The sequence below is a fragment of the Bombyx mandarina genome, chromosome 15 (genome assembly GCF_030267445.1).
Source record: "Bombyx mandarina strain Sakado chromosome 15, ASM3026744v2".
Classification (NCBI taxonomy): domain Eukaryota; kingdom Metazoa; phylum Arthropoda; class Insecta; order Lepidoptera; family Bombycidae; genus Bombyx; species Bombyx mandarina.
Window position 1 is genome coordinate 9607724 of NC_143221.1, and position 16479 is coordinate 9624202.

At 36.8% G+C, this 16479-nt stretch overlaps 1 protein-coding gene across 1 annotated transcript; it reads left to right on the plus strand.

Moving 5' to 3' along the window:
* Positions 1–3159: 3159 nt before the first annotated feature.
* On the plus strand, positions 3160–11304 carry LOC114247983 (uncharacterized). Its single transcript, XM_028181082.2, has 8 exons — positions 3160–3366; positions 3694–3814; positions 4160–4919; positions 5221–5426; positions 5496–5605; positions 6599–6805; positions 7836–8062; positions 8473–11304. Exons 1-8 carry the CDS (start codon positions 3247–3249, stop codon positions 8702–8704), a joined length of 1983 nt encoding a protein of 660 aa, XP_028036883.2. The 5' UTR covers positions 3160–3246; the 3' UTR covers positions 8705–11304.
* The last annotated feature ends 5175 nt before the right edge of the window (positions 11305–16479 follow it).

The following is a 16479-nucleotide window of genomic DNA, read 5'->3' on the forward strand; positions in this document are numbered from 1 at the left end:
CTGTTTTTAGTTGTCAGCTGTTAAGAGTATAATAAAAAATGCATACAGTGTCATCTATTAAAATTGGAAACATTCAATCGATTTGATTTTTTTTTATTTTTGTTGATGTACGTAGAAATTTAAAAAAAAATACAAATAAAATTTTATCCCTAAAAATATCCCCAAAAAATTTCACCCCCTAAAAAAATCCCTGTATAGATTTTTTCCCCCCTAAATTTGGGGGGAAAACCCCGGAGTTGGCATTACTGACACTTTAAGTCCTACCTACTTAGGCCTAGGCCGCACTACGGTGAAATCGCAGCGGTTAATAACCGTGTGAGCTTATGAAACACGAAAACGAATACAAGCGGCCGCACTTGCGGTTTTTTCCCGCGACTGATTTTAAAACCGCGAAATGTTACAAAATTGTCGCGGAAAAAAACCGCAAGAAAATTTGTAATCCATAGAACTAGGTATCCGTGCACGCACTATGCGTAACCGCGGGCGGTTTTTTTGAAATGTCAAATACATTTGCGAAACTTTGTTTCCATGAAACTGACTACTGACATCCGATAGTAATTGAAAAAATTCTCTAGGGGTTTTCTTAAATTTCGATATTTCTTATGAAAAAACCCTTTCTCAAATCTACGGCTAGAAAGTGGATAGACCCAACATTTGTAAAATTTTCGTTGTCTTTTTATCTATTTCTTAGTACCAGAGCCACACTGCTACTGCTCTTTTGAAATTTATCCATCTTCAAATAGTGAAAATCGCGGGCGAATTCGCGGTTAATAATTGTAGTGTGTGCGTATTAAGCGGTTTCGCGGTTACAGCGGTTAACCGCTCCCGGGAAAAAACTGTAGTGCGGCCTAGGCCTTAAAGTCGTATTTTTTATTTGACGAAGTCTATTGATGTTTACTGTGCTGTCAGTTTTTGATGAAATAAAAATAGTGTTGTGACAAAGTGAATGATTGAAAAAACTCCTGAATTAATGAAATTGCCTCGATAGTTTAGTGAATAGTTAGTGTGCCAAACTGTCGATTTCGGGTATGGGGTTCGAATTTTAGTCGTGCTTTGTACATACCAACGAGTTTTCGACGATTATGTTCCTATGGTATCTACCTATACTGAATACCGAGTGTTTTAAACATTAAGAAAAACATTGCGCGGAAGCTTGTAAGACTGTTCTATTTTCAATACATCATATAGTTGAAACTATAGATGTATAAACTATAACAATTATAGGTAGGTAACATTAAAAAAAAACTAATTGTAGTTACATACTACTAGTAACATATATTAGAGCACTTTAATACAATTTTATTATAAAATAGAAATAATATTATTTTATAGTTTGAAATGACTAATTGTTCACACTCATTGTTCATTCATCTGATTGAACGAGAACTGAACGTATCACTATTACTTTAAATATGGCAACATTATTTTGCAAAGTGACATTAGCTACTGTCAGGTGGCTTCGTCCATTTAAAAATACATAGTAAAAATACGACTACCGTACAATGGGGTAAATAGGGACAAAATCGACCTTCAGGTAAATAACTAAACTCAATTAATTCACTCACTCATAATTGGATATCTCGGATTTTTAATTAATGTTACATTTAAAATCTGAGGCCTATTTTTATTTGTGTGTGTTCGTTGTGAATGTTAACAAAATCATGATTCGACGCGCGAATAGATTCTGAAATAACAAAAGTTTTGATTCGTTTGAGTTCTTTTAACTTTTAATTTTTTTTATTGCTATAAAGAACATACGACCGGGCAGATATTACAAGGTAAATGTCGCGAAAAAAAGTAATTATATATATACTTTTCTTTTACCTATAATACTTACATAAACTAACTGATAAACACATTAACCTTCTTTACATCACGCAATTAAGTGATAGTATAGGCTAAAAAATCTATTATAAGATATCAGTGACAACCCTAACAAGACATCCCTATTTTGTCTTTTGGCGTTCCAATTTTGTGTTTTCTCGTCCCTAATTTTTCCAGTCTCGTTCCAAATTACCCTACATACGTCCCAATTTTCCCCAAAAAGAAAGGTTAAAATATACATTTTTTATTTTGTCGAAATATTGTATTTAAAATAAGAATATTGCAACTTACCGTTTGTTGTGGTATTTCCAGGTGTATTAAAAACTTATATAAACTGTAATCTTATTGAAAAAACAACGATAATATTACTTTTTTTAAAAGTTCTTTAAGCTGTTTTAAAACGCACTTTTCAACCACTATTTTCAATTTAATTTGACGAATTTTTGGGACCAACTTAACTCATATTTAGTACTTCCATAGTTAGCTTGGTTTTTCTTCTATACATTGATAAATATTAACATAAACAAAATTAGGTAGATTCCGTGCTACAGGTACTTTGAGAATCTTCCGCAGGTTTGTCCCAATTTACCCCAGGATCCCAATTTACCCCATGTCATGGTACCTACTCTATTCCAACTATGAAGTCCCATTTGACAGATGTCAATAATCAAGTACTAGTAAATACTGGTAAATACCCATAGACCTATATAGTAGGGACACGACATATTGTTCTATACGTACAATTGCTTATATAAATAGCACCCATTTTGAAGGCACACACATACCTGAAGAAACACTAAATACACAAAATAAAATAAATCACACAATTTCACTACTCGCGTTCCCGCCAATAAGTCCCAAAAATAATATTTTTTAAATGATTTTATGACTTGATTACTGAGACCTTTAAGTCATGTCTTATTTTTAATTTATATTCTTATTTTTATGAAAAATGATAATATGGAGTGAAACGAAACGAAATGAAGATGATTAATTTCAGATATTAATCTATTGGGAGGAAATGACATGATATGGGATGAAACATAATCTTAGTAAAACGGTGGTCATTTACTGAGATTTTTTCAGTGGACTTTTTGGAGGATCCCGAGAAGTTACGTCCAGAGGCTTTGTTTCACTTTCCCACATTTGTGCACTTTCAAAGATATTAAACAGATAATAAACCACCGTTATTACACATTTAAACCTGAAGAAACACTAAATAGACAAAATAAAACAAATCACACAACTTCATTCCTTGCGCTCCCGCCAAAAAATCAAAATAATAATTAAACACTGATCACCATAGATTATATCACCTTAGGTGTATTATCTATGTTTAACGCTATTCAAATTTTGATTAAAATTCAAATTAAATAGGTAGTTAAGTAGGAAGGTACCGTATGTAAAAACGACGCCACCGAAATGAGTGCTTGTTTTCAAAAATGCCGTTTATGCTTAAAACTTGGTGAATTCTGTTCCATATTTGATCAGGACGAATCTGTTAAATTATCTGAGATGGTTATGTCCTTTGCTAATGTGCAAGTAAGTAATAATGTAGCATCTTCTAATAAATTTGTAAACAAATGGATATCACAAATAATTGTGTTTAAGCACAACAAAAAGTTAACTTTATTTTATCCCTTATCTATTGGGTGGCCTCTGGTAGCCTGACGGGCTCAACCTGAGAGAATTTGTTAACACTAGCCCTAGTAGGAGTAGTGCTTTTCAGAATCTACAACCGGGTCGGAATCTCGACCCAGTGAGAAGATCCGGCAAGAAACTCAGTTGGTTCATTAATTTGATCAACTGTACACAGTAGTGATTGGCTACAGTAAAATTTATAATGAGTAATAAAAAATACATTTTCAGATACACGAAGGTGATGGACTATCAGACCGCGTATGTACTTCATGTATTGAGAATTTAAGCACTGCTTACTTGTTTAAGCAACAATGTGAACGGATAGATTACTTGCTAAGGAAGTCTCCAGGTGTGTTTCACATATTATGGTTATGGTTGTAATTATTGTATTGGTTACCAATAAATACAAAATATCTAAAATATTACACAAATAAGTAACTGATATTGTTATATAAAATATGTTACTTGCAAGTTTGTATATGAACACATAAGTCTTAATATACCCTATAGCTTATATGTCATTATAATTATGAGAAGTAACAAAAGTAATATGTGAATAATGGATCCAGTTATTCCCACATGAAAGCTTAAATTAATTAATGTGAGAGTGAACTTTCAATAAGTAATTAATATTTTATCCAAATTTTATTATACCAAAATGATATTGTAAAAATTTTTATTTTTATTTATTCAGACGTCAATATCAAGTCACCTCCAAATGCAAATTATGATGATTTTTTCAACCAAGAGTTCCACATTCATACTGAGCTTAATGATCTAAAAGATGACAATGAAGATAATGGTTTCATTAGTACTAGTTCAGACCAACCACTAACTAAGCATCATGAAATTAGCGATGAAACAGATGATAGTGATGTTGATTCTATAAAATGCGTTGGGTGCAGTCAGTCATACAGCACAAAGGGTATGCACACATGTAAAACAACCTGCACAATTGAACAAAACGACTTACAAAGGTCATGCAGTGATGAAACTTTAATAGCTAATGATTGCACACAGAACATGTCTTCAACACCAGTAACACCAACTTCACCTCGATCTTCATTTGTGAATGTTTCTTGTGTACTCTGTACTAAAAAATATGATCAATATGATGATTATGTTATACATATCAATGAGTGCACAATGAATGTGAAACTTCAACATTTTGTATGCCCAATATGCCATGAGATGTATACTGAAAAGCTGCTATATTTAAAACATTTAAGGATAACTCACTTTATCAACAATTCTCCAAAAACCAGTATCATTGATAATGGTGAGGACTGCGTTGATTTCCCTATATACAGTAAAGCCAAGCCCAAGTCAGCCCGACGTCAGATTGGTTGGTCAGTCGAAGATATTTATCAAGAAATTGATTTCAAACCTGCTGAGCAGAAATCGACACCGACCTCAAGTCCATTGAAGAACTTTTTCTCTAAATTGGGGAATGAGTGAGTCTATGTTCCAGTGCATGCCTCATATGTATCATGTTTGGGATGGCATTATAAACTACTAACATGGGAATATGTTGTTAGTTAATTGTACATTTAATATAAAAAATGCTTGGGTTACAGATGCTTCCTTGCTCCAGAAAGATAGTCTTCCATTCTTCAATATTTACCTCTATGGAATGTGTATGTACATACATTAAACAATGAGATGAATATTTTGTAAATATATATTATGTAAATTCTCGTAACATAATATGGTGGTAATGGAACATTAAAAAAGGACTCCATTGGTTTATTCCAGAACTTTTAGTCGCCAGAGCACCCCAAAAAAGGTTAGTTTTCGGAAACTTGTCGAAAATGGCAAGGCAAAAGCTTCAATTCATTTGCCATTTCAAAAATATATACAAAATTATAAACTAAAAAAGAAAGCAACAGCATATAGTCCTATTAAAGGGAAACTTCAGGTTGCTACTAAAATTCAGGCTTGCCTACCAGAGATTGTTTCAGGTAATGTTATATTTGTAAATCCATTCATCTGTCTGTTTTCAAATCATTATTAGAAATATAAATTTTCAGACAGTGATTACAATTCACCCAGTGGCGCATCAGAAGATTCTTGGAAATTGAAGCAAAATTTAATTTGTGCATGTGATAAGAAAGTCTTCATGTTGTCAGAATCAATTAAGGTAAACAATACCTATTTATTATTATAATTAATGGCTTGACATGAGAGTACCTGTCTTTTCTGTCTTAAGAGTATTGCCCTGATACTAGTGCTTCTGCTTAAGGGCTCGACCAGCAAATTAATTTAGCACCTGGTTCAACAAATACAGATTTCTCTGTTTTGCCTGCTAATACCATTAGAAATAATAGCACCGAGTGTAGGTCAGGTGGATCCATAAGCAGTATCTAGAGTGACAACTGTAATCATCAGAAACGATAAGTTTAAGTTATCATGGTCAAAACGATAAAGTGCTTGGTGTACTCATATCGAGCAATGTTATGACATTGTTCAAATCTCACAGGCAGCTACCGCTTTTTGTTTAAAGAATAACTTACCTAACTCATGTTAAATTATATCCACCATAAAACAAATTAATTAAATTATATTTATTAAAAAATATTTGATTCGAGCCCTACACCCCAACAGAGGGTGAAGAAAGAATGATGATGATTAAAAATTATAAACAATCAGATTGTGATCTCAAATTTCAAAGAGGGTGGCGACATTCGCATCGTGAAATTTACTTAATTCACCACTTACAACTTATGTACCTGATATTGGATGGCAGAACTTAAAATTAGGCATCTATACTAATATTATAAAGAGGAAAGATTTGTTTGTTTGTTTGTTTCGAATAGGCTCCGAAACTACTGGACCGATTTGAAAAATTCTTTTTCCGTTAGAAGCCGACATTGTCCCTGATGAAAATAGGCTACTTTTAAAAAAAAAAAAAATTATTTTATTTTTTTGGTTTCGTGTGTGTTTTAATGTTTCCGAAGCGAAGCGAGGGCGGGTCGCTAGTAAATAATAAAGGCAGCCTGTGAAAATATAACATGCTTTCAGTATTTACAAGGGGGGCTCTCTTAATCTGCTTTCGTTCTGAATTCAAATCGCATGTCTGGTTTGATATGAATATTCTTTATAATTACACTTTATAAATGTTTCAACGTTACAGGACCGTGAAAGGATTACCGCCATGGTAAACGAACTAGGTGGCGTAGTTGCGGAAAACACTAAAATGGAAATGTTAGCAACTCACTTTATATGTTTGTTACCGAATGATACATTTACTGGCATGATGGTTTGTGCTCTCGCTACCGGCAAGTGGCTGCTTAGCATCAATTTTATCTACGACAGCTTTAGATGCAAGAAGTTCATGCAGGTAAAACAATTTAATACACAAATCTAAAAATTAATCTAAATACTAATGTGAATACATTCTTGAAATCAATACAATATAATACAATTCATATCTTGAATACAAATCTTAAAGAATTTCAAATTTTCACTCATTCACTCATTGGAAAATGCATTCCCATTACCAAGATCAGAAGTGATCAATTAATCATCTGCCCATTTCAGTTGTTGCTTATATATTCTCATAAGAACCATGTTAATTTTCCATATATTTGAAATTATATTTAAGTAATCCTGTATTAATTAATTTTATTTTAATACTTTCTCTATTTTATAATGTATGTATGTACTTTTATATCTTATACCTTTAAACGAGCAATTCTTGTATATTAATATATAATCTGAACCTTGGAAACGGCTCCAACGATTTTCATAAAATTTAGTATACAGGGGATTTCGGGGGCGATAAATCGATGTAGCTACGATTTATTTTCAGAAAATGTTGTTTTATTCGTGTTTTCAATAATCAACTCTTCCCGACATCTATTGGCGAATAATAATACTATTTTTCTTAATTGAGGGCAACTAACTGCTTTAAAGACACAACAAGATGGCGTTATCAAAAAAAAACCATCGTCTAGTTTTATATTAATGTGAGGTTTTGATCAAATTAACATTATAAATAGTTTATTTGTTAATGTTAAATACTATTGAGTAATTGAACTCGATTCATATTTTCCTTCAATGGTTGTCTAGAAAATGGTATCTTAAGCTATAAGATCACCACTATTTTACTTTTTTTTAATTTTATTCATTTTATATTTTCTTTTTCGTGATGTGCTTAAAGAATACTCTGAAACAATAAAAAAAGTGTAATGTCATGCTCCCTTGTTATTTTATATAAAATAACTTTTAATCACAATAACTAAACAAAATTTTATTTATTAAAATGAGTTAAGGAAAGAATAAAATGAGTATGACAAGAAGACTCATACCAACTAACACTTCCACGTATTTTTATAAGAACATTGATATCAGAACAACATTTTGAACAGGAATCTCTCTATGAATGGATGAAACACCCGAAAATATTAGAAATCGATAGCACAAGCGTGGAGGTTGCGAGAGCCGCTGTCTACTGGCATTTAGAACTGCAGAATCTTGATGCGAGATTTCCATTCGAAGGAAAACAAGTTGTTCTTATCATGAAGAAGAAGTACAGACAATATTACCAAATGATATTCAAAACGCTGAAAGCAAAACCAATCACTTACGATCCTAGGTAAATTTCATTTATATATTTTATTGAAATAGATTAGACGAGTTAAATTAATACATACTTCTATTTTCCTAATTATTTCTTCTGAAATTTTACACATGATCATATTGTCGTATATAAAATGTACTGTACACATTTTATGAACATAGCCTCAGGTGTTATTAATAGTTAACTGTATGTTATTAACTAGTTAACTGTGAGAGTATATGAAAAATGGTTGTTTATTGTTAATTCTTGATAGCAGATAGAAATATATTGATTGCTAAGTATTAAAGTATTACAAAATGTCGTGTGTATCCTATATTACCAAAGCCCATGGACATCATAGTGTGCCACCAAAGAGTATCATGTATTATGTTTGTTTGAAAATATGTTTTTGAGGAAAATTGCAAGTGTAAATTTATTATTTGTAGGACCCCAGGCAGCTGCTGCACGGCAGACTACTGTTTCGTCGATATGAACATCATTCAGAGGGTGAAGCTTCGTTTTTTCGCTCGGCACAACGTTCCCGTTTTCCCTTACCAATACGTTCTTGTTTATCTGTTGAAACGAGGTCGTGTTGAAGACGAATATAAATATCTCCTGCAAGACTGTAAGAAAATAATCTCACCGGACACAATGCATTTATTAAACGATACGTTTTAAGATTATGCATATAAAAAAAAAGACTTATCCTTTAAGATGTTATTAATTATATTAAAAGTTTAGTTTAGTAATAGGTTAATATCAAATTTAAGTCCCTTTTTTTGATAAGAGAAGAGAGGGAATGAGATGAGAAATAGCAATATGTTGATAATTTAGGTAAAATAAAACATATTATAATAATTATGATTTGTCCATAAAAATTAGTTGTGTACAAACAAGATTAAATATAAATTGGGAAATAAATAACTATTACTTGAAAATGTTATTCGAATATTTGTATAATATGATGATTTATGAATGTTATTTGATTGATTATTGTAATAATTGTAATTTCGAAGTCGCTTATATATATAAAAAAGCAAATTGTTAAATATCGGAAACAGGGGTGTGTTGAAAATACGTACGTACAAGATTAATATAAGGAGGCGTCCTAATATAAGGAGTTTCTTAAAATCATATATGTTATTAGATAGGACACGAATGGATCAGGAATAGATTGTGTTCAATTAGTACTCCTTTTAACTATAATTTTATCGTTGATAACCTACGCGGCTCTATTCAAATATTACTGCACGCGATATTCACCACATAGTTGTTTTTTTGAATTAACTTGGTGTTAATTTTAACTACGGAGGCCCTGTCACCACATCTCCCGCACCGAACGCTACCTCTGTTCACCGGTAGTCTTCTAGAAACGTTTCAAAATTTAGGAAATCATAAAGTTGGGCAGAAGAAAGCTAAGAAATCTGAGCCGCAATATTAATGAAATAAAAAAAAAATATTTTCGAAATCGGAATTGTTCTAATTGCCTTAATGTTTTTATTTTAAAGAACTTGATTTACGTTTTGTTAAAAAAAATATAAATAATATAACATAGTAGATATACGTGACAGAAGTGAAACTTCTTTGACTAGAGATAAAGGAACGAGATCGATTCTAATTTTTTTTGCGATTGGAACACATATTTTGTTTCCTCTTGGCATTCATTGCATTCGTAAAGTATGCAAATTGTATTAGCTTGCTGCATTAGATCAAATATTTAGTGTATTCGCAAATATATAAAAAATACACTACTCATCAACATAGATATATATAGGGTGTTGCAAAAGTACCCGTAAATCCAAAAGGAGGTTAAATGAGGTCTTATAACGAGTCCAGCCACAATATTTAAGAACCGTAGTAACGCTGTATAACATATCCCAAAAATATTATTATTTTCACTGATGTGCAAACCCTATTTCAGTAAAATTAAAGAGTAATCTACCTATATTTGAAAAAAACTCGAAACAGTAGTAGTAGGTATATCGATTAGAAGATTTGAAAATGACAACATATATTTTGTTTTTCCAACTTGACATTTTTTGAAGCCAGTACTTGAGTATAATGACATCCTTGCAGCAAACATTTATGAATGAAAAATAGAAAAACTATTAAAGTAGGCAATTATTAAGTAAAATAGGTACGTAGGCCTTTCTGATAAATAATCTTGTACCCTGACATTATATAATATATAATATACATTAATTATATTTTTAGGGAGTATTTTGTAACACATTGTATATTTATTGAATCAATAAGACAGCCTAAGAGTAATTTCCCGATCATGAACCATGAAAAACCGGAAATTTTACGGAATTTTTGCTATTCTGGTTACACATGCCTTATTTTCAAATAGATCCTTTAGGTATCCACCGATTTTTTACTAAATAAATAATACACGAAGTGCAGTTCCGCTACGAGAATTCAAATGCCTTAATGAGTTAAAAATGAACGTTTGTGATATTACGAAAATCATGCCCACAGACTTTAGCTATTGCAAATTTTAATAATTGTTATCATGTACATATACGATTGTGTGTATTAAATTCTCTTGCATGTCGACATCGGTGAACATTTGATTTCCTGCTTCTCGATTTTAACTGTAAGAAAGAAAAAAAATGTGTTGGTATTGTGCTGACTACCGTCTAATTAACTAAAAAAAAAGACAGCTACATAAGTTTCTTAACACACAAAGAACTAACAGTATCTTGGGGTCTGGCAATCGTTTGTTTGTTTGACTTGGAGTTTCATCTTTACGATAAGATGAGCCCAGTCTAGTTCTCTATGACTTTGCGTACCATATTGCGTAGAATCAACTACATGCTCTTTAGCTACTATTAGGATTATACATATGTCCAATGTTATAAAATAGCTAAAGCTCTCCAGATTATATTGTCAAACGAAATATGTACTACCTCTCAATAAGAACTAGCTAATTGTGTAGGCATTGTTGACACTAGTATTAGTGTTTATAGAAAAACGAAGACTTTGTAGAGAATGTAATTATTAAATAGCACTTTTATTGAAAAAATATGGTCGACAAAAACAAGCATTGTTGGTGACATCATTGAACGTTGACATTCTTTAGTTACGTCCTCAAGGATTTTACTGTAATGCTAAAGCGATTTACCATAAAAGTAAAATACTTTATGACTTGCTTGTCTATGAATAGAGTTTGTTTTTGTTGATCGGCTATAGTTCTCATTAACAACATGATGTAATTTAATTATAATAAAAAATGGACATAGTGAAAATTATAAATAAATTCTTAGTATCAAAAAGCGTTTTATATTCTAATATTATTTCTAATGTTATATTATGTAATTACAACTACGACTCGTGAAAACCCAAGGAGATGATATAAATTTAATTCTCATGTCACTCACTAGGCATCGAATAAAATAAATAGACATGTGAATGTAATTTTTAGTAAAGCTCTCAACAAAATGAGACATAAGTAATGAGAGTAGCCACTGTGTTGCCAAAGCACGACGGTTTGAATAGAGGGCAATCGTACAAATTGATTATACCCACTTTATTGCAAAATGCACTTTGCTGCAAAAATGCATTGCATATTGAATAAGTCACGTTGGTGCCTTGGGCAAACCGTCTAGCAGCCAACGTTTTAATACATTCATTTAGAGGTATATAGAGTTGAAGAGTACATAGTCGATTGTTTTAATACTTCAAAATGGACTGTAGTTTTCAGTAAGGAAAGAGTTCTAAACTAGAGACTAGCTCCTGTGTTATAACATCCTGCATTATAGGGTCCCACTGATGTTATCAAAACCTTAGGCTTTCTAAGTAATCATTTCTTTAAGAAAAATAATAATATTGAAATAATAAAAGACAATATTGATACGTTGTTAAATTAACGTTTACAAAAACGATTGACGGTGATGTTCTTATCGAACGCGTCGCTTGCAACGAAGGGCTTCGCGAGTAAATTAACCCACAGACACAGCCCACTGAGTTTCTTGCCGGATCTTCTCAGTAGGTCACGTTTCCGATCCGGTAGTAGATTCTGCGAATCACTGCTCTTGCTAGAGTTAGGGTTAGCAACGTCGTCAGGTTTGAGCCCCCTGAGCTTATCTGCTTATTAGGTTACGCTTAAATAGCCTCTCAGGCTGTCAGCATAGGTAGGAAAGAAAAAACGGTGATGTAGCATTTATTTGGTTATCGTGTCGCATCTTAGGGCCATTCCGTGCAATGTTCACGTTCATTGCTTCAATAATTTATTAGGCCTTTACCTATGAAGATGCCGTTACACAATACTAGCCATTTTAAACGTAATTTATGGTTGACTGGCAATAAATTTTACATTCAAATGAATTTTATTTGAAAAATATGGAATACTATTTTCAAATGCAGGCATTAGTTATTAAATAATAAATAATAATAGCGTTTTGCTTTCACCATATTTGTACCTTTTTTATCAATAGGAACGTAATAAAAATATAAGTAATTATGGAGTTCCGTTGCGGTAACAATGCCGCACAAACGGCTCACAAATCTAATAGTAAGTAATGACGTGTAAAAATGAAGACTACAAAAGAACGCACGACTCGACATTTTGTGTGAAAGTTTCCAACATATCTATAAATTTTAATCTAAAAATATGAGCCTCGTGGTCTCTTGAAACCTAAATTCTGCGACGATGAATAAAAGGCGCAGCAGTTTTCAACGTTAGTATCAGAACAATATTGTTCCATTTGCATCAAATTGGCATGGTAAGATCAGTTGTTATGTGGGTTCCGCACGAGCTGAAAGAGACGTTCACCAGCGCGACGAACGCTTTTTTTTTTTTTTTTTTTTTTTATGATTGAAAGTTTACTGGTGGCCCGAAGGCCTTTCCAGTTTCACCAGGACAGGTGGGCGAGCAAAGGCTCAGCCAAGAGGGGTGGGATTTGCTAACAACTGCCCGAGCGCCTCCGAAGGAGAACTAACAACTCAAGAGCAATTGTTTCGCGAATGAATCTACTACCGGATCGGAATCGCGACCCGCTGAGAAGATCCGGCGAGAAACTCAGCGGGCTGATGCATGGGTTAGGTTGCACGTCGACCTCTTTGTCGAGTTCGACGAGTACGGTTACCGGGGTCCCTAAGCCTGCCCCTAGTATTAGAGCTGAAGGCATCTAATGCAAAGGTTATTGGATCTGATGGATCCGTAAGGACGTGTCTAGGGCGTCGACGGTGACTGGCTCCTGCATGATCAGGATTCGGGGAGTAGTCAGCGGCGGCAACGATAAGGCGATTATCATGACGCATAGCCTTATCGAAGTATCGTTCCGACGCTGACTTCATGTATTTCCGAATTGATTCGAGGCCCAGGTCGTCGTGTAGGTCAACGTTCCTCACGAACCACGGAGCCCCGACAGCTAACCTGCAAAAGCGGGATTGTAGGGATTGGAGGGTGTCTATGTGTGTGCGGGCCGCGTGAGCGAACACCACACTCGCGTAAGTCATGACGGGCCTTATGCAAGTTTTGTAAAGTGTCACCTTGTTCCGAAGGGACATTTTACTCCGCTTACAGATCATGGGGTAGAGTCTACCGAGAATAAACGCGGCACGGTCACGGACTGATTTTATATGCGGGCGGAATGTCATCGATGCATCCAGGGTAACGCCCAGGTACTTGACCTTCCTGGCCCAGGGTATGGGTTGTCTAAAGAGAGTAATCGGGGGTGTGAGATTCCTCCTCCTAATCCGGGAGGAAATCCGTGTGGAGCTTCCCCTCTGAAATAGCACCGCAGTACTTTTCGCTGGGTTGATGTCTATGCGCCATTTTCGGAACCACTGTCCTAGGGCTAGGGCTGCGCTCTGAAGCTTCTTCGCGATTAGGGACTTATTTCTACTAGAATAGTAAACAGTCGTGTCGTCGGCGAATAAAGCTAAATGGGTCGGCGGCGACCGGGGAATATCGTTGACGAATAAGCTAAATAGGAGGGGTGAGAGGACAGAGCCTTGCGGGACTCCAGCTGTGAGAGGTCGTGGGGAGGAGCGGGTTCCCTCGACTCGATATCGAAAAGAGCGGTTCGACAAGAAGTCCCGTATGATGAGCACGAGACTATCCGGCACGCCCATGTTGAATAGTTTGAAAATCAAACCATTGTGCCAGACTTTGTCGAACGCTTTTGCGACGTCGAAGAAGAGAGCTCCCGTGTATAACGGTTTTGGTCGATTAAGCCCCACAAGAATGTGCTCCGTGAGGCGGTGCACCTGTTGAACGCATGAGTGATTTGTACGGAATCCGAATTGTTCATCGATAAGAATGCCCTTGGATGAGACGAAGTCTCTGAGGCGTTTGTAGAGCAGACGCTCATACAGTTTGCCTAGAGACATGAGGAGGCTAATCGGGCGGTAGCTCGTCGGATGATTTTTTGGTTTACCGGGTTTATGTATGCCGATAACGTCCGCTTCTTTCCACACCGCGGGAAAGATACAGTTCGCCATAGCGGCATTGAAAATAGATGCCAACATCACGATGAGTTGGACGGGTAGAAGTTTAATAACGCGGTTAGATATACAGTCGGAACCGGGAGCCTTGCGAGGACGTAGGTCTTTGATCAAGTCTTTAACTTCTATCGGGGTGACGGGTGGTAACGCATCCGATGGTGGCAAGGAGGCTCTGCGTTCTACCTCACTGTCTACTAATTCTACATGAACAGGGTCCACGGATTGAGTGCTGGGCGTGCACTGGGTTTGCAATGTATCGGCCAGCAGCTCTGCTTTTTCGTCATCATCGAACGCCGCGAGTCGGCCTGAGGGGCCTACGAGGGGGGCATAGTTACTACCGTATCCGATTTGAGAGTACGAGCTAAGCGGTAGTAAGACCTTTGGGAGGGCGCGAGTCCTTCTAAGAAATCAGACCATCTGGCATCTCGGACTTCGGCGATGCGAGACTTTACGTCGCGTTGTAGGGCACGCATTCGAATACGATTTTCCGCGGTAGGATACCTGTCGTAGGCGCGTATCGAGGCGTTCTTAGCTCTAAGGAGTTCCCTAATATCGTCGGACAATTTGAAGCGGTGAAGGAAGTCCTCCGCTACAACTTGTTTCGATGACCTATCTAATGTCGAGGTGATGTGTGACGTTAAGATGTCTATGGCTTCAGCGGTAACCTGAGGAGACGGGATAGAGTCCGGGTTAAACGGGAGCGATGGTGGATCAGATTCAGCCAGGCTGATGCCCAGCGTGTGCCAATCCACCACAGTCCTCGTGACGGGAACGGAATCGGGAGCGCGACCGAGCTTCATAACGACGGGACGGTGGTCTGAATCTAACTCTGAAACTACTTCGATCGAGTGTAAGCGCAGAGTTACGTTTTTTAATAACGCTATGTCGAGTATATCCGGGCGATGCGCGATATTTAGCGGGTAGTGAGTCGGGGTTAGCGGAGCGACGATATCGAAGGCGAGATCATCGACTAACGCGTCAAGCCGCCTGCCATTCGGGGTTGTGGTGTGTGAGTTCCACCTGATGTGTTTACAATTTAGGTCGCCCGCCAGAATGACAGAGCTCCCCATACCGAGCAGCGCCTCGATATCACTGCTTAGAACGATCTTATCCGGTGGAAGATAAACGGACGCGATAACGATCGGCGCGTGTCCCGTCAGTGAGATTCGGCACACTGATGCTTCGATATTAGCGAGCGCGGGAGGATCGAGCGGGACGCAATGCAGGGCTCTTCTATAGTAAATGACGGTACCACCACCACGGGCAGAGAGCCTGTCGTTCCTGACCATGTTATAGTTCGCGATTTTAGGGTCACGGCGCGCGGGCTTAAGTAGGGTCTCCTGCACTAAAAAGATATCAATTTGGTGGTCACGCAAAAAGTCAGAAACCTGATCACGTTGATTTGCGAGACCGTAAGCGTTAAAAAATCCTATCGTTACGGATAGGGGCTTTATTCTACTTATATACGCCATTGATTACCGGCGGAGTGAGGGGAGGACGTACGTATTTAATGACGCGTATACGTCGGCGTATTCCTGCACAACGGCGATAAAGTGTTGTGCAGTGGAGGCAGCGCGAATGGCGTCGCCCAAAGCGTTAACGCGCTCAAAGTTGATCGACTGAAAGAAGTCGATCGCTAAAGCGAGATTGTCGGACGCGGTCGGAGGGCAAGTCGCGGGAGAGGGACGAGTCGCGGGGGCGGGACGAATCGCGGAGGAAGGAGTTGTAGCCGTGTTCGTGTACGGCAGCGGTTTTGCCCAGGCCGAGACACTGGGCACCGCCGCCGGAACGAACGCTGGCTTAGCCTGCGACGCAGAGGGTGCCGAGGCTTTGATGTCTGGGCCGGAAGCTCGGAGGCGGTTTTGGCGGGCGACGCGGCGATTTATTTTAGGGGCTCGGGGGCAACCACGGTAATTCGCGGGGTGACCCTGTGTTCGACACAGGACGCAGCTAGGCGGTTCCGTCGCGGTTTTTTGGTCGCGAGCGCAGAGGGCCGTGGC